General features: G+C 38.0%; 1 protein-coding gene across 2 annotated transcripts; it reads right to left on the bottom strand.

The window, feature by feature from the left end:
- Nucleotides 1–770: 770 nt before the first annotated feature.
- LOC103712130 (folate-biopterin transporter 1, chloroplastic) lies at nucleotides 771–26,339 on the bottom strand. 2 transcript variants are annotated; one of them, XM_039114594.1, is made up of 9 exons: nucleotides 26,126–26,339; nucleotides 12,305–12,567; nucleotides 11,920–11,984; nucleotides 11,668–11,830; nucleotides 11,020–11,168; nucleotides 10,682–10,933; nucleotides 2,641–2,809; nucleotides 2,467–2,559; nucleotides 771–1,433 (listed from the first exon to the last, which is right to left on the bottom strand). In XM_039114594.1, the coding sequence occupies exons 1-9, from the start codon at nucleotides 26,247–26,249 to the stop codon at nucleotides 1,140–1,142; spliced, it is 1,572 nt and encodes a 523-aa protein (XP_038970522.1). In that variant the 5' UTR covers nucleotides 26,250–26,339; the 3' UTR covers nucleotides 771–1,139. The 2 variants fall into 2 exon arrangements, with proteins under 2 accessions (XP_038970522.1, XP_008796775.3); XM_008798553.4 differs by lacking the exon at nucleotides 26,126–26,339 and adding an exon at nucleotides 19,025–19,429.
- Nucleotides 26,340–27,945: the final 1,606 nt, after the last annotated feature.

Raw genomic sequence — 27,945 nt, 5'->3', positions numbered from 1 at the left:
CTTCTGGACATCTCTGCTAGGGAATACACCAACCTCTGGACGAGCTATATGTACCATGAGGCAAATAGAGCTACGGACTAGGTTGCCTCCTTCATAGTCGACCACTCTGGCAAGGTGTGAGATGCTGTGGATGGTCCGTTCCAAGACATTTTGTATGCTGACTCTTTTGAATGCACTGATTCTAGACATTTGTGATTCATCTGTCCTAGCAAAAAAAGTAAAGATGCAGGAACTTTTGGGTGCTAAGATTTGGCGTGGTTAGATTGGGTCATTTTAGTTTTGTTGGAGAAAGAAGAGAATTAAAAATTGGGAGACTTTGCTGCTGTGTAGTGTTGTATCTGGAAAGGAAGAAATCCAGGAATTTTTAGATTTGAAGCTCAAAACAGAGGTTTTGCTGATTGAAGACATATCAAGATGTGGGAATTTTTGGGCATCACATGTTCCTCGCAAACTGTTTAGACAGACTGAGTTCATGCTGTTGTGTTCCTAATTGTATTTTTGCTCTGTCATTTTCCTATCTGTAATTTCATAATCCCAATGAAATTGGTTTATTCCATATTTTTTCTTTAAAAAAAATAAAAAAAATTCTGATCACCTCATGTACTTCAGCCAATTAACCTTTAAGTAGAGAAACATAAAATTTCTTATAATATGACCACAACTTTCCCCTTTTTCACTAAATATACTACTGTGTAGTGAATCAACGAATATAAAATGCGAATGCTCTAAATCCCTAACATCAAATGTAATTTCTGCAGAGTATCTGAGAATTACGAAGGCCTCCAAAAATGCAAATTTGTCATTTCTTTTTGTCCAAGTAAAGTCAAACTGCTACAAAATGAGGTCAATTTTTATTTTCTACACATAAATCGCTTAATCAGACTCTGCCTATTTTGCCGCAGCCTTTCTGAAACTATCCAGCAAGCATCATTATGATACATGAGTTAGCAGCTGCATGAACCTGATCACCGATGTAGCCACCGATTGAACTGCCATTGGTCTAAACCAAAAACTAAAATGAGGTGTGATCTTTCAAATCGATGATCAGCTCCAAGAAATTTAACCACAGCGTGGTAATTGAAATGGCAGGCATTCATACCAAACTTGAATGATTTAAAACATAGGCAACAAAAACAGCTTCAGTTCATTTTTGTCTGTCCAATATCTGCATTCTTGGCATCTGGATTTTCCTCTGGAAGTAGGCCAAGGAGAGGCAGAGGCAGCAAGGAGCTGAGATTGCATATAACGATCAAGAGTGCTAGGTTGCCAAAGCTGTCTTTGGTGACCCCAAGAAGTTGAGTGAGGCCAGCACCCAAAAGGCCACCAGCAACGCTGCCTCCATTTGAAATCGACATCAGGGTAGCAAACAAAGTGGCTTCCATGCCAGATGGACATAATTTTGCAGCTAATACCAAAACAGGCATGAACGAAGCCTGCAAAATGGTTCAGATTTCTTGATCATCATGATGCGGCACTATGAAACACTGCTAGTAGTTGAAAAGTTAGCGAAAATGATAACTAGAAAAAGCATAAATAAAGACCAGATCAAAAGTTCTATCATCAACTAATGCATTATCTGGAGCTACAATGTCAGCAGACAGATGGAAGGCATGTCCATTTGCTTTCCCTAGAAAATTCATGTCATTTCATCATACAAGCACTGACTTTTTACAAACTTATATAAGCTTTTTCCTAAGTTCCTCCACTTTTCAAGAACAGCTCCAGTTGTCTCATGTCATATATTAAGATCTTTTGAACGTCAACCTGGCAGTATGTGTTTGACTTGTGCTTGAATTATACAGATTTAACTTATTCCATAAATGATTACTGCATTCTCTACACAAACCATTCAGTCTTATTGAGCCATGACATATATGTGATGATTAGATCCTTTGACAAAGCATCTTAAAACTTCCAACCTACATATTTTGGTAACCAATGAAACATGTTCAAAGTATTTAATCATAAAATTATAGAGAACAGTTCAAAAGCTAAAATTCACATATATGATTTATATATATTTATGTATAGTTTCATATTGCCAGTAAAAAGCAGTGAAGCCAACATATAGCAAGGTGTGCTGGGTTACATCTGCAACTTAAGAATATTATACTGCACCTATGACCCCTTAATTTGCGGCATACAATTTGAATGAGAGTAAGAAGTATCACAAACCACAAGAAACCAGCACATATGACTTTTTTGCCTCGGTGCACCAAGTTTAAGCTTCTGCTAGGCTTTTAGAGCTTTGGCACAAATTATATTTGTGGAAGCTATCTTTCTTATGAAACTTAATTATTTTGGTGCGAGTTAAAAGGTGAAAGCAAAATTCAAATCTAGCGTAAGTTTAATACTGTTTTCCTCTGATGACAAAATAAACAACTGGTGTCTCAGAAATTATACATATACACTGGATCAATACTTATCCGCATACAAAGATTTATAGTTTAAGTAAAATATAGTCACCTGACTGAGGACTGTTATAATCAGTGAGTCCCCAATAGAAAACCATTCATCGCTTATGCCGAACTCTCGATTTAGTCCAGTGACAAGAAATACCTAAAACAATAGATCCACATAAAATTTGTAATAGATATCCGAACTTCTTGGTCTTTCATGTCAAAAATTACAATTTCTCACCTGGGTCATCCCAAGGGTTGAACCTATGATAGTCGTCAGGAGAAAAATTTTTCTCAAGGGAACATTCTTTAGAAATGCATTATATAGGGCAACACCCACTAAAGATGCCACACTAGTCACAAGTTTGACGCGCCCTAGAAATTCTGGACTGAATCCAAGTTTGTTTGTGCTGAAACTCAAATAGATAGAAATATTTTTAAAATGCTTGTAGAAGAATACATATTGAAAAGATAATATCTAGGCGGTAGGATGACAACAAATTAATACAAGCATGGCAAAGAAAATGGACAGAGACAAAGCAAGATAACATTGCTCAACTGTAACAAACAGATAACTAGCTAAAAAGTAGTATTATTTTTCTAAGTGAACAAAATTAATAAAGAAAAGTGGATATTTAAACTAGATTTTAGATTAAAAAAAAATGAAAATCTGCCTGTTGATTGGAGCTACCAAATGTAATCTCAACTGACACAAATTACCCTAAAAGATCATTAAGCATCTAATAATGCCCTTAGGCCACGTCACAGGCTTGAAGCAAAGTATGACACTGATCACAAAACATGGTGTTTACCAAGCTAAAAGCCTGTGAAATTTCCATCTCAAGCTCATTGTTTATTAGCAAATTCTCTTAATGCAAGCATCAGTATGGAGATATCCATGTTCATCATAGAAATTTGAGACTTGGAAAGGAGATAATTTGCCAAGAAAAGGAAGTTAAGACAGGTTTCTGATGGATATCCAGCTTGTTGTGGAAATTGTAGCAAGCAGAACTTTAGATTTATATCACATAGCTATCAACTAGCATGAAATTGTTAAAATACATTTTTAAAAAACAGTGATTGCCAAGCTGGACAGAATTCTGACAGGAAGTGAAAAGGCCTCCTAGATTCAAGTGTGCACCGAGTCCAAATTCTTAAATAAAATATTGCAATTTGAAGGACAATAAGGAGATCATTTAAAAAGACAGAAAAGCTAAGATAGTTGAACAACATTATTTCAATGGTACATTAAAAAGAACGGATTTTGGATCTAGGATTGTTCTAATTTCTAAGAATATTTTGTCTGACAGGTTCTGTTTCCAAATTACCCTTGATGCCATGTCATTTAGTTCCTCACATGTCAATGATACATCTTCAAGAATATAAATTTTTATGCATGTGTCCTCTCTCTTTCCCAAAACACAAAATAAACTTTCCACCCCATATCTCAATGAATCAAATCAAATATAACCAAGGACATTCATATAATAAAAATGTTTAATAAGAAAACGTACCACAAATGGTCTGGATTCAAAATTCATCTATCAACACATCTCTCCACATAGCCCAATCAGCTGGAAAACTAATTAATTTCTAGCCCAAAAAACTCTAAATGTTTCTCATTCAAAATACATCTAATGCTTATCTTCCACAAGCATAGCAAACTGTGCTTTGCAAATGATATATTATTTTTTAACTTGATACACTTTCTTAACAATTTTAAAATCTCCCCCAATAAAATTGGACTCTATGGCTGTGTTCGGTTGCGGAAGAAGTTAACCCAGTGCAAATGGGTTAACTTACTCCTAACCATCTGTCCTGGAATAAACTACTCCACATTACAGGGTAGAATAGCTTAAATCAGGTTAGGCGGAAAAATAGCTTTACAAACTTTTCAAAATATCCATTCTGCCCTCAGAATAATCCTCTTCAGCATTTGATGGCTTACAATGTTGAGTCACATCCTTTTGGTATGAGGTAAAAAATGGTATACCCACTCTTTCTTTCATGTGTACTTTTTTCCTGGTACTCTCACTGGCCTTTTTAAAGAAGAAGAAATGTAATTAAAATACAAATAACCATTGTTCCGATGTTAGTGGTGAATTCCTTGCCCTAGGTTCCCTCAAACTGATATCATTTTAATTACATTTCTTATTAAATTGCTTAGTTTAATAGTCTTTACAAATTCTCTTTTTCAAATATTTTTAAAGAAAAACAACTGTACCCCAATCTCTGTGGATCGATACCCGTAATCACTATCCTACCAGATACGTGCTATTGCGTGGTCTTTAAAGTTGACTATCAGGCGAGCAGGAGGGCACACTGAAGTATTTAGGGGTTTCGATCGCCGAGCGCCGCCTACGACGTAGTGACTATTTTGACATTGAACAGAGGGTCAGACAAAGATTGGAGGGTTGGCAGGTGGAGACTCTTTCTATGATGGGCAGAGTGACACTGGTGCGTTCAGTTCTCAGTTCTATGTCGATATACTTGCCGTCGAATACTATTGTGCCAGTGGCGGTGTTGAGAGCCATGGAGCAGCTGCTTCGGAATTTCATCTGGGGTAGGCGACAGGGTAGAGATGGTTTGCATCTGATGGCGTAGGAGGTGATATGCCAGCCGATCAAGGCAAAAGGACTAGGGATGCACTCGCTATTGGCACAATGGGAGATCCTAGTAGCGAGGCATGCCATAAGGAATATTCTAGAGCCAGACAATTTATGGAGTGCCTTCCTGAGGGGCAAGTATGGTATATGTTCGGCAGTGGGCGATTTTCGAATGGGAGCCACAGCTCCATCTGGAAGGAGATTTGTACCTGCGCTCATGTGGTCATGCCAGTGATCAGATGGGCGATTGGTGATGGGCGGTCGATCGATGTTCTTCGAGATACCTGGATGACCGACGATGGTGGACTCGGCGAGACTGTCTGGGTGTAGAGTCAGTGATTTGATTAGTCCAGAAGGGCGTAGGTGGAACGAGGCGCTGTTCGGGAGGTATTTGGAGAGCAGTTGGTTGAGAGAATACTGACCATTCCGATTCCAGGAGAGGAGTCGAGAGATAGGCTGTTGTGGGCTTCGACGGGGAGGGCGAGGGTGAGCACTGGAGACCTACAGGCGCTGATGGGCAGAGAGGCTACCTAACAGATTGAGGGTAGGTGGATTTGGAGGATGCGAGTGTACTCCCGAGTGGCTCTGTTTATATGAAAGGTGGCTTAGGAGTGTCTACCGATCCGAAATATATTGGCTAGTAGGGGAGTCAGGGTTTTCCCGATGTGAGAGGAGTGCACGGACCTAGAGGAGACTATCAGCCATGCGCTGCTTGGATGTCCTCAAGCTGTGCAGGCCTGGCAGCGAGCGCCCTTTTCCTTACCACGGGATGTGGAGTAAGCGGAGGATCTTCTGGACCACTTGAGGCAACTGGCAAGCTCACCGGCACCATGGAGAGAGGCATCACATGTGTTTATATGGCGTACCACATCTGGCTGGACCGGAATGCCCGCATCTTTGAGGATAGGAGGACCTTTTTGAGGGCCATGGTGGACAGGGCCATTCGTCAGGCGACTGAGATCATCACCACTACCCGGGCATCACCTCCAGGGTTGGCTAGGGACATCTAGGGTTTCCACTTCGCTGCCACAGTGCCCCGAGTGACCTTCGTCTCTTGGGAACCCCCACCCTCTGGCCACTTTAAAGTAAACTTTGACGATAGCGCCTTGGTAGAAGGAGACAGAGGAGGGACTGAATTTGTGATCCGGAATCACAATTACAGACTAGTCGCGGCAAGCGGGCGACACACTTATGACATGACAGCTATTGGAGCTGAGCTCAGGGCTGCATGGGAGGTCACCAATGCGAGGAGGATCCTAGAGGCGGACTGTTTCATCCTGGAGGAAGACTCTACTACGGTGATTGAGTGGATTCGGGATGTCGAGCGCCAGAGAGACGACCACCCTATACTCAAGGACATCTTGAGGTTGGTAGCGGGATGCTGCTCATTCCAGGTTGCCCATGTGTTTTGGAAAACGAACAAGGCTGCAAACTGGGTCGCCTTCTTTGCTGCTCACCATTCAGAGAAGGTTCTATGGACTGAGCTAGATTTTGTTTCTTTTTTTTTATGTCACCTTCTTTCTTTTGATGTTGAGGGTAGTGTTTATGCCAAGCTAACATGAACTACCGTTGTACCAAAAAAAAAAAAAAAAAAAAAAAGAAACGTCAACCAAATTGAAGTCCATGTAAGTAGTTTATGAAAAGAAGAGAATCTGGACTCCATCATTGCATATCTTATCTAAGGCGGAGGAAATGCTAGTAAAATGAAATCAGGAACTTAAGACCCACTTCTAATTCTAAGGCCTAAAGATAGATGAAATGGATGCAAGAAGCATTAAAAGCACTTTCATGGCAATAGATGATCGCTTCCTGCAATTTAAGGGCATCAAAGGATATTGTTCGCTTTCTATTTTCAACCAAGGGTTAGCAAGAGCAGGCGATCCATCAGCCAAATGGAGCTAATGGATTCACACACAAGCCTTGCATACAAAATTGGAGCGCCCAAGCATGACAAAGTTTATGCTAACAAGATTGCCTATGTACTTTCTGTTTATGACAATCAACTGAAGAAAGAAATAAAATGTTAATTTAGCTACATAAATGGCCACATAGTGCTAAGTGTACTGCCTTTTCAACCTATTTATGCAGCATGCAATCAAGGGACCGCATCTGGATATGTGGCCTCATATGCAGTCTTATGCACCACACTTTAAAATGCTGTCCTTAGTCATAGGGTTTTGCATCATGTTGCATCTGTTATTACATTGCACTAATTCAAATATGACTTATCTCCATACGTTTGTCAACTGTCCACTTGTAATTGTACCAACAATTTTTCTATCTTAAAGATCAAACTAATGCACCCTTCAATTCAATGGACCACTAGAATTCCCATCCTAAGCACATTCTACCAGTTTACTGTTTAATAAAATTGATGATGTTTAATGGAGATGTAGGCGGAATGCTTCACATGGAATCATGTTGGAGCAAATATAAACTCGAAAGCCCATACGCTATTTTACAACTATCTTCTCACAATAACCTCCACTCATTGGTTCACCATGATTTGATACCTCCTACTCGTCATTTTCCTCTCCATCTTCTAGAACTCCATCTTATTCCCTACCATGCTTTCTTTCCTTTTTATTTTGGTTTTTTTCTCCTTTCTCAAAAAATTTATAATCCTCACACAAGCAAGATCAAGACCTAGACTACTTGTTGGTTTGGCAAATAAAATCAGATTCAAGTTAATAGTAGGAAGCATTCTTCTTAATTCTAAATTTGCCTCAAAAGTTTCTAATTTTAATGTGATTAGCACTTTATTTGATTTTAATGGATTGCTTGAATAAGGCTAGAAGCTAGCTATATGCAAAGTCTGGTAGGTTTAGCAGGGTCAAACACTTTACTTTGTACAAGCAAATTAGTGAGCTAAGGAACTATCGTCAATCATAACCAAGATTTTGTCTCTCTATCAGCACTATTTGAAGAGTATTAAGCAAGGTATGTCGTACCGGTACCGGTTGCCTACCGGACTGGTACGGTTCTGGTTTGCATCGGTACGATTCCAGTTCGCACCGGTGGGACCGGTACCAAATCGGCAGCGCGCTCGCAGAAAAAATTCTACAAAGCGCGTAGCACGGGCCCACGCGTGCCTGCCACATTAAATGCCACGTAGGCGCGCGCTGTGCGGGGAACCGCGCCCGGGCACGGTTCCCCACTCAGGCCCATGTGGGCGCTCTACCCAGCACCCACGCAGGCACGCTGCCCAGCGTAGGGAACCGCGCCTGCACGCTGGGAACTGCGCGCAGGCGCGCTGCCCCGCACTCGCATATCGGTGCGAACCGGACCAGTCAAGGATCGGACCGGACCGGTTAAGGACCGAACCGGTCTGGTACGGGCTGAACCAGCCGGTATGGGCCGGTTCAGCATACCATGATATTAAGAGTATTTCCAATATTCTGCCCACCTTTTAAATTGGTTTTTAAAAACAGCCACCTTGACAGCTCACCTAGGCGGGGGCACCTAGATACCCACTTTGGCATTTTGCATCATGTTTGAGTATGGATGATTAGAACAACTTATGAATTACTATTGGATGCTGCCAAGTTTATGCTTCCCACTATCCTAGTATGACTTATTTTCTGCACATGCCAGATCATGAATTAATAACTACATCCAATCTCCAAAAAAGTGATATATTATACTTCATTTGTTGAATTATAATTTTTTCTCTCAGTTGCCTCTTTTCTTATTAGTATTTTGAACCTTTTTAGTTTTGGGTTGCCCTGACCTTGGGGAATAGGTGCTAGGCAGCTACCTAGCCAGCTGTCTACTGACTGTAATATTTAAAAGCATTGGTTTCTATTACATTTTGCTTTCCAAGTACCAAGTATCTCAATCAGAACCAGATTATCACCAGTGCAAATGAGACTTGGAAAATCATGAGTATAAGGTACTGAATTTCCACAAGTATGCTACAATTGCAGGAAATCTTTTTTCTGTAAATTTGTGTGAGTTTTTTGAGACAATAGCTCCAAGCTTGATTCTTACAAAAATCACATTGTTCATCTCACTCTCCATCTACTGAGCCTATGATATATACACACCTACACTAAAATAGGCTTCACCACTAAGACTTAAGAGACACTTATGTTTATGGCTTTCATCTACGACTCAAATCAGGTTCCATTATATCCCCAATTTTGTAAGGATACCAGAAACCTACTCCTAGGGAAATTCTTTAATCCTTGCATCATTTTCTGATTTGTTCTTTGAGGCTCACTTTTAAACTGCAAGCCTTCTTGCTTGTTCTGTGACTTGAGGATACACATTGCTTTAGGAAACACATAATCATTAATATGTACTACAACTTCTCCTAGAAAGGCATACAGTCTATTATGCTGACATACTCATGTATTCCTTCAATAATTACATAATCTATATAGGAATCATGTAGATTGGGATTATATATACAAACACTCATAGGCACTATTTGGATGCTGCTTATGTGATGGTTACATCTGTTAGCAGTTTAACCAGCCAAACAAGAGCCCAAAATGGCATGTTCAAGTTAATCAGTCAACATGCCAAAAAGCAGCCGAACCGGGTTAAGTTTATATCACTGGGGAGGGTAAAATAAAGTTGACCTCTGGCATTCTCTCTTGTCTCTCTCTCTCTTTACTCTTTCACTTTTTTCCACAACTTATCCTACCAACCCTTACAATGTCAACCAAACAGAAAATAATTCTTACTCATGGTTGTCTGATAAGGGAGTGAATGCCAATGGTTAAATAATTTTACCCACTATTCAGCATCCAAATGCAGCCCTAGTGTATTATCTTGATCATCACATCTTCTAAGTTTAAATGTCTGGTTTTATGCCTCATAAACATAGTGCATGCACTCAAAGATTATCAGACATTGCACCTTTTCAATATGATGCAACATAAGTAGGAATTAGCTATAATTCCACCAAGATTAAAATTGAGAAGACCTTTTGAGATGGGGGGAGGATTTGTTTGATGCCATGCTTATAGTATCAACTGTTTAAGTACTGTGACTGATCATTCTATGAATTGCACATTATCAATTCTGTAGAGGTTCCTTGGAAATTTCACAAGAAAAAACAACTTCTGGGCCGTAATCTATAATGTATATAAAAATGACTAGTGAAATCAAGGCATGTTCATTTTTAATTTCATCTGTCATTTTTATGCTGAGAATATCCTCCTAATTATCTCAAAAATGCATTAATTACCCCCACTAACTTGCTCACTGTTAACTACCACATAAGCTCTCTCCACCTTTCCCTATTAGATTGGACCTGTTTCAATAAAAAACCAAATGGATAGGACTCCATCCCTTGCTCTCTCTTCTCTCCCCCCTCAAGCATGCATTGCACGTGCCCAATTGCTAGTATATCAAAAATATGTAAGCACAAGAAAGCATGTCGAGACATTTTGGCGGAACATGTGTACAAGTTTTGAAATTTTATTTTTTTTAGATTAAAACACAAGAAAGATAATGTCAACCCACAAAACACTGAACTGACAATTTTTTAATACGAGTACAATTTCAACCAGAGTTTATGATTATTAGTGAGGCAAAATTTCAGGTGGCATTACTCAAACAAATCTCATTAAGTAATATGTTTTATTCTGCCATCATAATGTTGGGAGCATATAATTATTGAGTTCTCTGCAATTAAAAAAAGTAAGGGCTGGGTAGGAAGCATACGTAAAGAAGAACATGGCGGAGTCGGACTGTGGTGTTGCTTGCCACAGGAATATGAATAAGGTAGGCAGAAGGATATCTCGCTGCCTGACAGCAGCCAACAACTGCATAATATTTTGCTTAGAATTTTCAATGAAGTTTGAACCAGAAATTAAAGGATTATGTCCCCAGGAAGAAGGCACGCGCTGTTCCTTTACAAGAACAGCAACTGCTGATGTCATCAGAGGAAGAAAGGCCGTAACACCAAAAACAAATCTGCAATTCAAAGAAAAGATGATGACAAGTTATAATGTACCTTGGTTAAGAAGCTATGGCATAATAACCTCAGTCTTGTTACAAACCTTACACCGTAGGCATCAACTAAAGAACCACTAAAGTAAGCACTCACAATCCCCCCAACGGCTGAAGATCCCCAACATAAAGATTGAAGAGATCCTGATGTGCTCTGTGATTCACCACGTGCCCTTTCAACAACCATAGAATCTACAACCTGCAAAAACATATGTCCAGTTTTTCCAAATATCGTAATTATGTGTAATACCAAAGAGATGAAACAAATGCATCAGACATGCAGGGTTCTGATGACTAACTATAGAAAACTTCTAGCACAGGTAGAAATATCATTGCAGCACAACTAATTGAAGCACATGTTAAAATTCAAGAATGATAATAAAAAATTTGTGGCACTGATCGGGCAATAGTAATAATGTCACAACTCAGAAGTTAACATTAGTAGCAAAAAAATCATGACTAGTAACTGAAAAGGTTAGCATTTGAGTGAACTGTTATAAACTCAGACTTCAATAAGCACAAGCATGTTGGTTCGTGAGCTAATTATTACAAATGATCACATGAAGACGCTACATAGACAATCACATGAAACCATGAAAAAAAACTGATGGTTCAGAACAAGGAGGTATTCATTCAAAAGAATATGAAATAAATATAATAAATAACATTCAACAATTTAAATAAATAATCATACTTACAACATCTGAAAAGGCAACCGAAAGAGATCCGAGAAGAATACAGAGTGCTACACCATATTTGCTGTCAACAAAAGAGGCCATCAAGCACCACGAAAATGCTCCAAGAAGCCCAGACAAAATAAGATATGACCTTCTTCGATAGCCAAAAAGTGGGATGGAGTCACTGCCATCAGGAGAAATATTTAGACAACCACACGCAGAGAAATGATTCAGATATTCTAGGAAAAGATGGATATAAAAGTTTATATGAACCTGATAAAACCATAAAGAGGCTTGATCAACCATGGCAAGGAAGAGACACCAGATATAATTGCTGTCTAAACCAAAAGAGAAACAATACATCAACCTCCATTTGAAGAATCATACCTCAGAATTTATAGGTTTTCCTAAGTTACTTGCCAAAAAAAGTTAATTTTTTAAGAATTATTTTTTAGCAAGACTAACGCCACACCAGTTTTCCAAAAAAAAAAAAAAAAAGAATCTTTGAAAGAAAAAAGCAACTGGAACATGAACTGCTCCAAAAGTTAAAAATAAAAAGAAAAAGAGTAAAACACCATAGCAACCAGAAAAGAAACATCTTATTGAATTCTGGCTTATTGCAAATAAATATGACATCAAGAAAACAAAAATGGTGTACCTCAGCTGGATCAAGATGGAGATCATCTTTCAGATAAAAGTTTACAGCAAGCCTTGACAGTCCCAAAACTCCTTGCACAAAATATACAATAGCAACTGCAAAGTTGCCGGGGGACATCTCCACTCCAAAACACTTTAAAGTGCCAATCTTAGACTTCCTCATCTGTGGAACATTTGTATTGGATGGGTATGTCTCACCCTCAAAATCTCTACTTGATGCATCTCCTTTAGAAGAACTCTGATAATTCCTTGATGTTGAACCACCTGCACCAAGCATCTTGATTATAGAAAAAACCACAAAGATGTAAAGCCTTCAATAAAGCTACAAAACAAGCCAATACCTCTTTCCTAATCAAACCTTCATGGAAGTTCCAAAATTAGTCAACAACCATACAACATTTGCTGAGATTGGAGAGAGGGAAAGAGAGAGCATACAACAAATGTTGAGACAAGAGAGAGTGGGAGGGAGAGAGAGAGATAAAAGGAGAGAAAGAGATGTCTGGAGCCTGCTTATAAGGTAATCATAATAACATTATCTCTGAGACTGATATCTAACATCCCCAGACAATTTATCAAGCATGGAGCACATTATTGCAAGTTTGAAACACAAACTGTAAACCGTGATTGCCTAAACCACAGCAAGATAACTGATCATGGCAATCTTGTCATAAAAATCACTTACCATAACTGAATGAAAATTAGGTGTAAAGCACTAAAATGTGGTTTGCGTAAGGTGACTTTTCCAAGAAAACTATTGGATCTCAACTCCAGTCACCTCAGGAGCTAGGGCATTACATGCCTAGCTTGCCTGAAGTCACTTGATAAATAGCCGATCATTTTGCTAATAATACATATCTGGACAAGGTCAGCAGAACAAAATACTTTTCTCTCAGTTTGACGAAGGAAAAAAAGGCCAAGATCACAATCTATTCCCATCAAGTGAACCTTGATAAACATTGACTTGCCTGAGTACAGGTGAACTTTCAAGTTGCTCACCATTGTGACATTTGCAAAGATAACACAGTTGGCTAAGCAACTTAAGATAGTAAAAGATGACTTCAAAATCTTCCTAGGCAGGTCAACCCAGAATACTAGAATCACTTTTCACTCTTTGATCAATCATCAACCTGTCTTACTGCTGCTTGCCTAGAAGTGCCTATTCTTAGTGGTATCAAACTCTCATAAAAAGGGTAAAATTGTACCCGCAATTATTTTCCTTAGTCTTGAATACTTGTCAAAGTAACATATATTTATAATAGAAAGCATGTACGATTAAAAAAAAATATTATCACAATATTTTAAAAAAATATATAATATTACGATTGTAAACATTAGTATTTTAGAATATTAATACATTAAATATTAATTAATTATTATAATTATATATTTTATCTCATAAAATGATTCTGACACTGATAATAACATATAATTCTATGAACTATATGTGATTAAAAATATATAATAAGATTTATCTTGAAAATAAAATATTAATAAAACATATTATGATAATCCTAATATAATAATTTTATTTTAATTTTACCTGACCATGATAATAATTATTCTCTTATTGATACTGATAATACTATTATAGTATGCTTGTACAAAAAAATATAGTACTCAATTATCATAATTTTATAATATAATAATTATTTATTTTATATTATTTACCACATATTAATAATATTACACATTCGTGTTGTGTCAATATGAACATTATATAATGTTGATATATTAGATACTAATAGTTATCATCAAATATCATAATTATTTATATTAGTACTATTAAAGTATTACAATATTCTATTGCACTAGGCATTTTGATATTATAGATTATATGTTATAGTATAACAATATATTAAGCTATTACTAGAATGTAATCTAGTCACCATATAATATTTATGCAAAATAGAAATATGTTATAATTATTATAATAGGATAATTAATATAATATTAACTATATATCATATTATTTATCATATATGAGTAATACTATAACATATTATATGTTATTATTTAAGAAATATTGTATAACATTCATAAATTAACCCATGATAATTGTCATAATAATATTTATGCATGTAGTTTATAATTATATTTATCTATAATTATGAGTATAGAAATATTATATGATATATTTTTATAAATATATTATAATATAATAATACATTAACAATATGATAACTATAATATTATTGTACTTTTTAATGTAATGACATATAAATAACATACATAAAAATACTAATTATAATACATTTTATTATTATGATAATTATAGAATATATTTATGCAAAATTGAATATGCTAGAAGGTTTGCTTCATTCATCCAAATAACCTAGACTTGTGATCCAAACATAGGCCCAGAGTTAGTTGTTTATGATGTCTCCTGGAAAAGGATATCTTGGGAATGGCAAAAACATTGCTCCATTTGAAACAACCAAACATGGCATCAGGAAAATCAATATGAGAATAGATCATTTTGCTTGAACCAAAGCTCGTCGTCTCGGTACTGAACTCCGTACCGGTGCCACATTAGCACAGTGTCGGTACAATATGGTACAAAATTTTTTTGGTATACCAAGTATCGGTATGCTACCCATACCGGTTACCGGTACCAAACTGGTACGGTACACCCCGTGCCACCCGGTTTGGGCCAATATGGCATACTAGCTTGAACTATATAACATGCTAATAAAAGCATCCAAAAAATGAACCCACTTTGACAATAAAGTCAACCCAAAAAAATTATGTTACAGTCACAAGATTCAAGTCATAGATCAAGATACGCCGTCTCAGTACTGAACCCTATACTGGTACCTTCTTACTACAGTGTTGGTACACCTAGAATAGAGACCGGTCCAACGTACCAAGTGTTGGTTTGCCCTCCGTATCACATACTGATTCAATACTAGTATTATATGGTATGGTCAGTATGCACCAATACAGATCGGTAATGCAAATCTTGTCATGAATTGAATTTGGTGGAAGGGTCACCAAGTGCATTATAACAGCAAGGAATTAGAGATTTAACAGATAGACCAAAAACAAACTGCTCCAATTTTTGCCCTACTTTTGGATCATTGTAGAAATTCTGTATTGCAAGGTTCTCCATCTTCAGCTATCAAATGATCAGTGATTATCAAAGATCCTTTCCTCAATGGAGTTAATTGCAAGACATCGATGGTGGATGAAAAAATTAGTAGCAAGATAATTTATGATTAGAGAGAACATGAGAAACTTTGAACCGCTTCACAAGAAAGAAGCCAGATAGTATGAAGAAAGGTAATTGAATTAATGATTGTCCCAAATAGAAGCATGGGAACCCTAAAATAGTAGATTGCAACAAAATGAAGTTGTCTACAACCCCAATTGAGATCTGCTTTTCAAACTATGGGTTGTTACAAATGGAGTATGAAGTATGAACTGCCTCAATCAAGATAATCACCATTACTTGAGTGGCAGTATCTTCCACAATTTCTGCACGAACTACACCAAAGTGCATGTTGCTGAAAACAGAAATTACTGTGGGAACATGGTAGTCAAAGAATGAGAAACACATTTTAAAAGTATATACAATTTACAAACATGACATATAGTGCCCTTTTCATCTTCACAACCGATGGCAAGAAGCAACATTTACAATCTTACGTCCAAGTGAGAAGCAAAGTTGGTCACGTGCAGAAGGTAATGAAGTTGTCTTGAACAAGTATCATTCCAGATGAGTATATCAAAAATAAGGGAATGGAAAGTCACCATTTAGATTTATAGTCATGACATGAGTAAAACAGAATTTTCCATCCCAATGTTCCATTAAAATTACTACTTCAAACAAAGATATGCAAGAAATGCTACACGAATCCTTGAAGTAAATAAAAAAATAACCATGACTTAGCATCATATCAATCACAAAATTATGAAAGACACACTTAAATGATGATAGTTTCTAATTGCAAAAGAAATGCAAATATTGGCAAGAGTCATTAAGAATCAAGTTCCCAAGTCTTGAAAGCAATGATGCAATAGAGACCACTAAAACCAACTTCCATTAAAGATGATACTGATCAAATGCAAGCCTGGAATCTTATAAACTTGAGGAATATATAATACAACTAGGGGAGAATGATGCATAAGCCATTTGGACATCAATCATGTCCAACATGGAAGTTAATTGGGCTTCTATTTGGCCTCTGCTTGATGTGTTGCTAACTGGTTACTTTGTTACAATTATCAAGGACAAGATATAGTCAGATCATGCATAAGTAGTTGAATGCATTTTTTTTAAATCTATGGAACAAGTTTTTCACAGTGTACCTCCTTGGACTACCAATGTAACTGCAAATAGTAATGAACAACAAAAAATTATTTCAAGGAAATTTTGATCATTTTTTCTTCCAGCATATATTATTGTGCTTTCTGCAAGTGTCTCTCCATCAAAACAAGCATACAGAAGTTTAGTTAGGTACTTGGGTCAGATATTTCATAACAAGTACAGTGTTAATTAGCATCATGCCTCCTCTATTTGAAGATTATATCATTATATGGCCTCTTCCTGAACTAAATCAGACTCCATGTTTTGTGCTACTTCAGTCAATTGGTTGTGAAAGATTACACCACTGCACTGAATAGTAACAATAAAAGATCATGCTATTGCCAAAGCCTAGTGGTGGTAAATTGGGAAAAAGAAAAAAAGGCCAAATTCCACAATTCTCGTTTTTGGAAGCAAGATGGTGTATTGGAGAGGGGGTTCTCTTTACATATCTTCAAAGGGCTCCAAAAATTTAAAAAAAAAAAAACATAATCTTAAACTACGAACAACAATAAACAATAGCTCTTAGGCACATTAAATTTTTTCATGACAGACCTTGTAATCCATCCCAAAACTTCCACAACCAGCCTTACTCAACTAAGCCTTAATCCCAAACTAGTTAGGGTCAGCAACTTCCTCAATTAGCCTTATTGTCAAATGTCAATAAAACCCTTTACTAACTGTTGTTTCAAGTGCATAGGATGTTTGCTGGTTGCCATGGTCACACCCAACCAAACATGAGTCAAGGTGAGCCCTCTCCAGTTGTGCTGATTCTGGAATTATACTTCTGGACCCTTTTTAACTAGATCAGGCCCCATTAACAGTTCTACTACTACTAACCTCAATATGCTGGTTTTTAGGTCAATTTTCATGTTTGATAATTGATACCAATGATGGAACACAATAGTATGCTAATTCCCAACAAGCACCATACGAGTCAAATTATCAACACATAATGGCCCCTATTGCTGTCCTATATGACTAAAGGAACTCGTATTACAAGTATTGAAGACTAATCTGTCGAGCGATACAATCTTATCTTTATAACATAACATTCACTGGTCTCTTCTGAACAACAAATCACCCATTGGCTTACCTTCTTTGGTTCATATATTATGTCCTGTAGACCTCCAATCACTTAACAGAACCTATCTACTCACTTTGAAAATAGGGTCAGCTTAATCCCTTCAAGCCTAGAAAGGTCATTTTCTAGTGTGTTGCTCCTCCTTCCTTAGGTGTTCAGCGTCCCTTGTTAAATACACGCTGAAATGACCCTTTACTAGTAATGAATTTCCACTTCTTGCTTTTAAGTTTTCCATGTCCTTCTTAAAGATTAAAGTAAATTCATGCATAATCGCAAGTGTCTGATGTTGCACTCTTTGCTGATTGACTTTTGCACTATTTCTTATTCCACACATCAACATGTTTTGTTTACTGCTTTCCTGCATATATCCATCATATTTGTTCCTCCAAATCAGCATGCGTGACTAGGGTCCAGTTTTAAGAGATGCAAGGCAGCCCAGCTACTGGACAAGTGTTACATCTCTCACACTAATCAGAATCAGCTGAGCTAAGGATAGCAGTGGAAGAGAGAAGAGAACAAGATGGCTCCCAGACTCCCAGTATCCTCAATAGCTAGTATCTGGTGGAATCCATTGCCTTCTTATCATCTCTGCCACTTTTCCCTTCCTCCACCTCCTTCAATTCCATACACAACATTTGGGCATCCATACAATGCTTAACTCATGAAGTTTATTATCCATCATATCCAAGAACATGTCTACTTCCTTTCTTGTCTTATTCTTCTATGAGCATCTTAAATTCATCCCAGAGAGATCAATTTATCCAGTCTCTTGGATTGACATTTGGACTCTCAGCTACAGCTTGACCTAGCCTATGATTCCATCATAATGTCCCTCGTTCCGACTCCAATCATCAAATTCAATGATGCTTTTACCTGTTTGCATTGCCTCCAGACCTTACAAAGTATCCGACCATCCACATCAGCAGCTCCAGCCTCTACCGCTCCAGCATCCATAGAACCCGAAACCGTCTCCATACCTGCATCATAGCTTAAAATGCCTGTTCTGAGACTCATCAAAATGAACTTGGTGATTGTCAGGTCCTCTGGAACTGCTCTTAAATACAAAAACAAAACTTTTTTTATGGACAATCGATTGAACTTAACTACAACAAAGATTTCACAATCCTATTCTTTATTGTGCGCGAAAAGCTAATATCCAGATTTGAGTGTGAATTAATTTAGTTCTGATACTAGAGAAATCTATGGAAGAAGCTTGTCTAGATTGCGAGTGGCTCAGAACACAATAAGGAGAGAGAAATTGCATTATTCTTCAAACTTGTCTTAAACTCTCCCAGTATGCTTCAATTCAAGCTTGTATTATTCTTCAAACTCACCGGTTCTGTAATCGGAGTAGGACATCTCGATCTCGTGGCCGTCGGAATCCAGAGACCCGAGAGCGGCCTCCTCATCGTAGGCCTCCCCGCTGCTGTCCTTCCGCCTGAGCGGCAGCGAGGAGGTGGAGGAGGATGCCATGCCGTCCCTCTCCGCCCCGCCGCGTCGGCCTCTGCGGCGGGTGCGGGCGGGGCTGCGCCTGGAGGCTCCGGCGCGGCAGGCGGGGATCCAGCGGCGGGCGGCGGGGAAGGGCCGTGGTGGCCCGGAGGCGGCCGAGGGGAAAGGAGGAGGACGAGGGAAAGAAGTGGTGGGTGAAGAGGAAGAACGAAAAAGAAGCGATGTCACGGGATTTAATAAAGCGGAAGAGGCCATAACGAATTCGCCTATTGGGGTTCATGCAAAGGGCGTTTGTTATTGATCCTACTCCTACCGGTGGGCAATATCACAATCTCGAGAAAAACAAAAAATCTAAAAATAATTCTATCATTAAAAAAAATCTAAAAATAAAAATATTAAATACATCATGTTGCCGAAGCAGCACCCCAAGTGAGGAAGGGGGAAGGATTAATTGGATATTCTTTTATAAAAAAAAATAACTTAGAAGAGGTAATCTCCTATGTGTTATGCAGGTGAAATGCAGTGAAAGAGTGAGCAGAGCAATGAATAATAATACAAAATATAAACCAATAGAACAGCGGCCAAAAATAAAGAGAAGAGAGCACAAAGAGAATACACGAAAATTTTTTATAGTGATTTAAAGCAACTCGCCGCCTACATCTACTTTTTAAGACTCTCCTTGAAAATTTCACTATATAATTCTTAAATTACACAATCAGCTAACTTTTCAAGTTTGGTTGAACCTTTATATGAGAGTTTCCACCAAAAAAACTCTTAAACAATACTAGCTAATTCCACAGGCATTAGCTCTCGGGTCTCGCAACTTACAACCAAGTTAAAAATTTTATAACACGAAAATCCTCTCAGAGGTTAGTTATAGCAAGTAAAACCCTCAATAATTGTTTCTTTGTTGAAGAAGAGTGAAAATCCACAGTTATTGCTCGTCTCTCTTCTTGACATTTTGTACTCTTGAAGTTGTCTAAACTTTTCAAGTATTTTCGTGCTTTGTGTTTTTTTTTCATGTATGTTTTATGTTGTATTAAAATCGAGAGAGCTTCATATTTAAACTAGAGACCTGGTGTCATTATTTGTAGCCGTTAGAGGCCTCTATCAGCTCATTAATAACCTTGTTGAGGTGTACAAATGGCCATATATAGCTATTATACCATTTAGTTCACAGGGAAGGAGGCCTCCTTCCAATGAAGAGACAAGAGATAGCTCCTAACTATCAAAAGTTTTTGAGTTTGAATTTTTAAATCACTAGGGACGACACCTATGAAGATGATTCCTGACAACCTAGAGACGACTCTTGGTGACCCAGAGATGGCTCTTGACTTCTGCTAGAGCCGCTCCTCTAAGCATGAGATGACTTCTTGATTACTCAAATAACTCCTAATCGGTTGCAGTAAGCTTAGTTTTGCGGCGTCGACTTCTGACCTTTTGGAGATGACTTCTCAAAATATGGTGGGTCTGCTATTCAAACTAGGAACTACTCCTAATCTGTTTGCTCTTTCCATAGAGATGACTCCTTGAATGTACTAATCATCTTTTGAACTCTGGAGATGACTTTTTTATGGTGCAGTCATCTCCTATAGCATGGAGATGACTCCTAACATGCTAGTGATGACTCTTGGATGATACAGTTCAACCCTAGTCCACTGGAGATGACTCCTGAAGTAGCGAAGTTGACTCCTCACTGATCTACTCAACCCTTAGTTCTAGGAGACGATTCATTTCTTTTCAATACAATTCTTAGATCGGGAGACAGCTCCTCTTAAACTGGAGACGACTCTTGTTCTGTGAAGCTTCCCTTTCTTATAGAGGAAACTCCATTCTAGAAGATGGCTCCTCACAATTATAAGTTGTTACTTTTCTCTTTCTTTTTCTAAGTCAAGTTTAACCAAGTTAGTGACTCTTTGCAGCCGGGAGATGACTTTTGACATGCTGGAGACAACTCTTGGGTGATCCAATTTCGCTCTAATCCCCTGAGGATGACTCTTGAAGCGATGAAGATGACTCCTCCTTGATCTACTCAACCTTAGTTCCAGAAGATGACTCATATCTTCTTCATATAGTTCTCAAATCTAGGAGACGGCCCCTCCTAAATTAAAGACAACTCCTATCCCTGTGAAGCTTCTCTTTTTTATAGAGGGATTAAGCCCTCCATTTTAGGAGATGGCTCCTCGCAGTTATAACTTGTAACTTTTCTCTTTCATCTCCTAAGATAGGTTTAACTAAGTTAATAATTCTCAAGTATTTTGTTATCTTCAAAATAAATCCTTTGGGAGCAACAGTCTCTTTCTTTTTGATGATGACACAATCTTGAGCATATATAATGAAAATATAATCTGCGTTAGTCTATTTCATTGCATCAGAGCTTTTATTTGGGTGTGTCAGAGCATGTAATGAAATATATCAAAGCATAAAATTTTGTCAAAGCACAAAACTTTGTCAATGAGAGCATTAACATTTTGTTAAGTATTAAAACATTGATCAAGTATAGATCATTATTTTAGAGCATAAGTCTATATGTATCAGAACATTTAAAGTTTCAAGTATTAGAGCAGTTTCAAGTATTAGATTTTAGATTCTTATATGTACACATACTTAAAGTTTCATATTTTGTGATACATATACTCTAGTAAGTCTTGTCTCCCTCTTAAAGCTTTAGATTTTATAATTCTCCCTCCTTTTAACATTTCTCTTTTTTTTGATATTTTTAAGATGTTTCTCCCCCCTTTTAATATTTTTCATATGCATATACTCTAATAAGGTCTCTCCCATTTTGTCAACACCAAAAAGATGAGACAAAATATTAGATAAAATATTATATAAGCCACTTACCGGAACAAAATACTGAGAAATATAGAGAAGGAACTTTCATTTATACAAAAAAAGTTTACAAGATCATGCAGAACAGAGACATTCACATTTAAAGATTGGGTCCTCATCTCTCATATGAACTAGAACTGCTGTCCCCCTTACCCTTAGTGGATCCTTTATAGCGGGTCATAAGGGTCTATAGGATAGTCTAGAGGAGCGTTGCTAAGGGGCCCTAGGTCTAAGATTCATAGATTCATACATAGAAGCTCTAGGAGGTTGAGGTGCAACAGGGGTAGATTAGTTCAGCTAGTTTACAACTCAATTTAGACAATAGGCTACCTTACTGGAGGATACAAGGAGAGTGTCTCTAATCTTCTGATTTTGCTCCTTGAGATGATCAATTCTCATCTTCATTCCATTGTCCAGCTTCTTGGCAGCTGCTTTGAGTTCCGTGACCTCTGATTTTAAAGTACTCACCTTTAAATGCAGAGTGTCCACCTTTGTGTTGATTACACTAAACTGGAAGCTGATATTACTCATCATCTTCACCAAGATATTGTTGTGCGACACAATCTCTCCTCCTGAGTGGCTACACTCATCCTTGGATCATTTAGAACTCTTTCAGTCACATCATCATACAGTTAGTCTATCACTTCTTTCAGTACCTCCGGTAGAAAACTCTTAATGAATCTGTTGAAATTCTCAAACATTATAGGAGTTTCTGATATTGGTGATCCTTCTCTAGTGACCCTTTCATAAATTCTCTCGAAGACCTCAGCATCTACTATAAAATTTCCTTCGAGCTTTGTCCTTTCTTCATAAAATTGCTCCAGCACCGAAGTTAAAGATTTTGAAGCGGCGGATGTCTTTCTTCATGAATCTATTTTAGCACTTTAGCTGAAGGACCTTCTATGGGGGCTTCTTCTCTTTGATAGTCAACTTTAAAGACTACGCAATAGCACGTGTCTAGTAGGATAGTGATTACGGGTATCGATCCACAGGGATTGGGGTATAGTTGTTTTCTTAAAAATAAAAATATTTAAAAGGATGAATTTGTGAAGACTATTAAACTAAGCAATTTAATTAAAAAAAATGTAATTAAAATGATATCAGTTTGGGAGAACCTAGGGCATGGAATTCACCACTAACATTAGAATAAGGATTAATTATATTTTAATTTATTCTTGGATAAACATGCAAATTGGCTACAAGCCTAATAAGCATTTCAATAGAAATTCACAAAAGTAATTTAGGCATAATCCATCTTTAGTTAGCATGAAATGTCTACCCTAATCTAAGGTGGCAGCACATCGCATCTTCCTTAAGCATGGACTATCTTATATTTACCTAGTGATCATGAAGAACAATTGTATAAACGTCATATTTAAAATCATAGAAATTAAATATGAGATGAAATAAAATATTCATTAGAAGCAAAATAAGGTTTATACAACTCCAAGAATAGAAATCAAAATATAAAACCCTTGGCCCTTTATTAGGGCTGCATCCGGCCCTAGTGAGAAGATCAACCCTGCATGGAGTTGGAGACGGCAGCAGCAGCACAGCAGCGGGCTCCCATCTCTCCCTCTTGCGATTCCCTTGAGAACGGCTCCTTCTTAACTCTCAGGGGAAGTTATTCCCAAAATAACCAAGAAATCTTCTCTCTCTTTCCTTTCTCTCATTTTTTTTATTCTCTCATGGGATTCGGCTCACTCCCTCCCCTGTTTCCTCTTCTTCCCGTGGGAAGTCACCGTGAGAAGAACTGTGGAATCAAAGCCCCCGCTTGCTGATCCTTCGATGGGGAAGAAGGAGGAATGCCCTTTCTCATCAGAAATCCTTCCTTTATATAGGCAGCCATCTCTTTCTCCTCCTCAAAGATAAGGATGCATGGATTGAACTGATCTAGTCGTTGGAACAGGAAGCCGTTGGATTAGCTCGGTGAAGTGATCCGAAAATGTTGGAGATCTGATTCGGGTCCTTGGAGAAAATCTACTTGCTGTTCTGGAACTTGGAGAGCACACAGAAGAAGCCGATGTTGCTGTTCCACGGTTGCATGGGATAAGCTTGTGATCGATGGAGTTAACGATGGGAAGATTCGGTCCTCTGTTCCGCTGCAGCAGGGGAGGATGCAAACGGTTCCTGAGTTCGGTGGGAACAAGAGATTTGGATAAAGAAGATCTTGGAAGAGAGCTCCTTCGATGCTTGGGGAGAGGATTCTGTTTCCGAAACAGGGGAGGATGCAGTTGAAGCTTGGGATCAGTGGATACGGCTGAACTTGGATGAATATGGATCACAACGAAATGAGAGCTCGATTCGGTTGGCAGTTTAGATGAAGTTTCCGTGAAGCTTGGGAACGGCTGGCCATGCGTGAAACAGGGGAGAAGATCACATACGGGTCTGTTCCTTGGGATAAGGGTGCTCTGTTATGCATTTGGTTCGGATTTGTGGATGAGAAGAAGTCAGAAGAAGATGGAATGCTCATCCGGAAGATGCTGGGTGCTGTTCACGGCTTAGATGAGGTGCCGGAAGAATCGGGAGGATGAAGCTGCCGTCGTACTCTGTTCGTAGAGGTTTGGATTTGTTCTTTGGACTGCCGAAGATGTGGGCGCTTGGAGTTGGGATCTCGGGAAGATGAAGCTGGACGTTGGGAGATGTTCATCCGTGGAGGGAATCTAGCTGGAGAAGCTTCGGAGAAGGAATTTGAATGGGATGAAGCTGGGAGTTAATCCGGAAGGGGAGATGGGATAATGATGAAACAGGGGAAGCGGAACGGCTGGGAAGTTGAGTTCCTGGGATTCTTTTTGATATGGATGAAGGGAAGAAATGATTCGTGAGCTGGGAGTTTGGTTGGCGATGAAGACGGGATGCTACACGTAACAGGGGATGTTGATGGTTGTTGGGAACGGAACTGGGGGCTGATCCCTTGAATCGCGGATGATTAGGGAGGATATGGCTGGATCGATACAGACTTGGGTTCTGTTAGATGGGATGAAGGCGGGATGAGCTGGGGGATGGGATTTGAGTTTATCCCGTGAAGATGGAGGCTCTGATCCGTGAAGCTCGGGATGCTGTCATGGATCTGGATGGTCATCACGAATGAGATCAAGCTTGGGCGGACGGGATGTAGATGCTGGTGAGGTGAAGGAAGATTTGATCTGTGGTTGTGTTCCTTGTTCCAAAGGGGTACACGGCTTCGTTCTTTGCGGATGGAAGCTTCTGTTCTTCAGACATGGACGGGAGGACGTGGAACAGGGAATATTGGGAATGGCTGAAGACGCGTGGAAGATAAGTAAGATGAGAAAGATGCGGGAGGAGAGAACATGCACGAGATATAAAGCAGGGGAATTAATTCATAGATGAAGATGATATGGATGATGGAATGACTTGAATGGCTGATTTCAACCGAGATGAAGACTATTCTACGAATGTGATACGGGCTCAAATAGTGCAACGTGGGAGGTTTTAGGAAAGAAGGTTGAAATATAAACGAAAGGTTGAACTCGATTGGATGTGAAAGAAACAGATGAGTTAGACTGAATCGGAAATCTGAGAGGGTCCGATTCACGGGGTGCATGTGATTCAGGTTCAGTGATCATCCCAAATAAGTTAGACTCGACCTGCATAGATTAGATTCGATCAATAAAAATAATCAAACTTGAATTATTTCTAATTAAAATGCAATGATGAAGGTAACACAAATTTTTAGTTGAATTTACAAAATATATGAATTAAAATAATGATAAGTGCTATGAATAAGATATTAATTTATGCATTATTTAGCACTTATCACTCTTCTTCAACTTTGCCCCCGATAGTCTAACTTTAACCCATTCTCCATTTATGTTATTATAACTCATTTGGGATACGGACTTCTCATTGTAGGTATCGGGGCAAAGACGAAGAAGAAAGAGAACTCAACTTTGAATTTCTTCATTTATCTTATTATAACCCATGGTGAAGCTCCTTTGATGCTTCACCCTTTAGGTCAACTTTGAATTTCTTAAAAATCACTATTAGAACCATTCCATTTGGCAAGGCAGTGTTGGTCTTACTGATCACCTCCCTCATATGGTTCATCATGATGAGGGTTAGGTTAATAGGGTTTCCATTCACAACATTATGCATAACAAATAAATCTCTATCTAAAACTTGATCAAACTCACCACTTTCAAAAAGAATGTTCGAGAGATCATGTGATGTAGCAAATGCATCTCCGTTAGTTGAGAACTTGCTACAAACCCTGCTTCTAGTCTTTTTTGCTGGGGAGTTGACACCTTTTGGGGCCATCAAAGATCAAGCATTGAAGAGACAAGGTGTTCTAAGGTATATATGGAAGGAAATCCTTTGGCTTAGAGAGAAGAGGAAGAGACGAAGGTCGGCTTGGAGTGGCGGCTCCTAGGGTTTTAGGTCGAATTAATAGGAAAGGTTAGCTCATGACTATTTATACCCTAGGTCCAAGAGACGTCTCCTATGATACAAGAGTTAGCTCCTTTCATGAGTGCTGATGTAGGAGTCGTCTCTTGGCCTTTAGGAGTAGCTCCAGCTCCTTGAGCAATCTTCAAGAGATGTCTCCTCCTAGCGAGAAGTTAGCCCTACTTCTCCTGACTCAACCTCCAGAGCTTATTTGTTTGTAGGAGTCATCTCTTCCTTATTAGGAGCCAGCTCTTTTAGAACAGAAAGCATAGAGCTCTTTTTATGAGTCGGCTCCAATTGCTCAAGAGTCAACTCCTAAGCCACAAGCCTATTTTCTTAAGAATTTCTCTTATGCAAAAGGATCAAGCAAGCCAAATTCTCCTCTAATTTTGCAAAATCTATTCTCACTAATAGGTTTGGTGAAGATATCAGCTAATTGGATTTCAGAACAAATAAATCAAGTATTACATCACCTTTTTGCACATGATCTCTTATGAAATGGTGTCTTATCTCAATTCACCCTACATTATTTTAGCAAATTCTACGCAAAGAGACTCATTAGTAGCACCGAAGATAATGTCATCTATATAGATGTGAACAATAAATATGTCATTATATTTTCTTTTGATAAATAATGTAGTCTACTTTTCCTCTTGAAAAACTATTTTCTATTAAGAATTACTAATTAGCACCAAGCTCTAGGAGCTTGTTTTATAACATATAGGATTTTTGAGAGTTTAGAAACTTGATTTGAAAAATTAGGATTTTCAAAACTAGATGATTGTTTAACATAAATCTCTTTAGAAATAAAACCATTTAGACAAGCACTTTTCATATCCATTTGAAAAGTTTAAAATTCAAATTATAAGAAAATGCAAGCAACATTCTAATTGCTTCTAGGCTTGCAATAAAGGTACAAATCTCATCGAAGTTGATTTCTTTTTCTTGAATATACCCTTACGCAATAAGTCTAGCCTTATTTCTGATTACAACACCATATTCATCTAATTTATTTTGCTATACCCATTTGGTTCCTATGACAGGATGATCTCTAAGACTTAGGACTAAGGTCTATACTTTATTTCTTTCAAACTGATTTAGTTCTTCTTGCATTGCAATTGAGCAGTTTTCATCTTTTTCAACCTTTTCTATAGTCTTAGATTCTATCTGAGAAATAAATGCAAGATGATTACAAATATTACTTAAAGAACCTAGTTTTTATTCAATAAAATAGATAATCTATATTTAACTCCTTACGGTGATTATGATTATGCCTCCACTCCTTTGATAGGTTATTGGTAGCAAGAGGTGTCTCACCTTCACTTTCTTCTTTTTCATCACCTTTGGTAGGTTCCTTGATTGTTAGTTTTTCCGTTCCTTCTTCAAATGAACATGTTTTATCATCAAAAGAAACTATCTTCCTTAATGGAAGAGGTTTAATCTTAGCAAAAATATGTATAGATTCTTCTACCACTAGTGTTCTTTTGTTAAAAACTTTATAAGCCTTATTAGTAATTGAATAACCAATAAATATAGCTTCATCTAATTTGGCATCAAATTTACCAAGGTT

The sequence above is a fragment of the Phoenix dactylifera genome, chromosome 16 (genome assembly GCF_009389715.1).
Source record: "Phoenix dactylifera cultivar Barhee BC4 chromosome 16, palm_55x_up_171113_PBpolish2nd_filt_p, whole genome shotgun sequence".
NCBI classification, from domain to species: Eukaryota; Viridiplantae; Streptophyta; class Magnoliopsida; order Arecales; family Arecaceae; genus Phoenix; species Phoenix dactylifera.
The sequence above is the reverse complement of the archived record's forward strand: the minus strand, read 5'-3'. Positions and strand labels throughout refer to the sequence as shown.

What these genes read in the sequence shown, in the direction of transcription:
- LOC103712130 (XM_008798553.4), bottom strand. Translation starts at nt 19,394, where the DNA reads ATGGCCTCTTCCGCTTTATTAAATCCCGTGACATCGCTTCTTTTTCGT. An exon ending in GTTGATGCCTACGGTGTAAG is followed by an intron (nt 10,934 to 11,019) that starts GTTTGTAACAAG and finishes TTTGAATTGCAG; the next exon opens with ATTTGTTTTTGGTGTTACGG. An exon ending in TTATAACAGTCCTCAGTCAG is followed by an intron (nt 1,434 to 2,466) that starts GTGACTATATTT and finishes ACCATTTTGCAG; the next exon opens with GCTTCGTTCATGCCTGTTTT.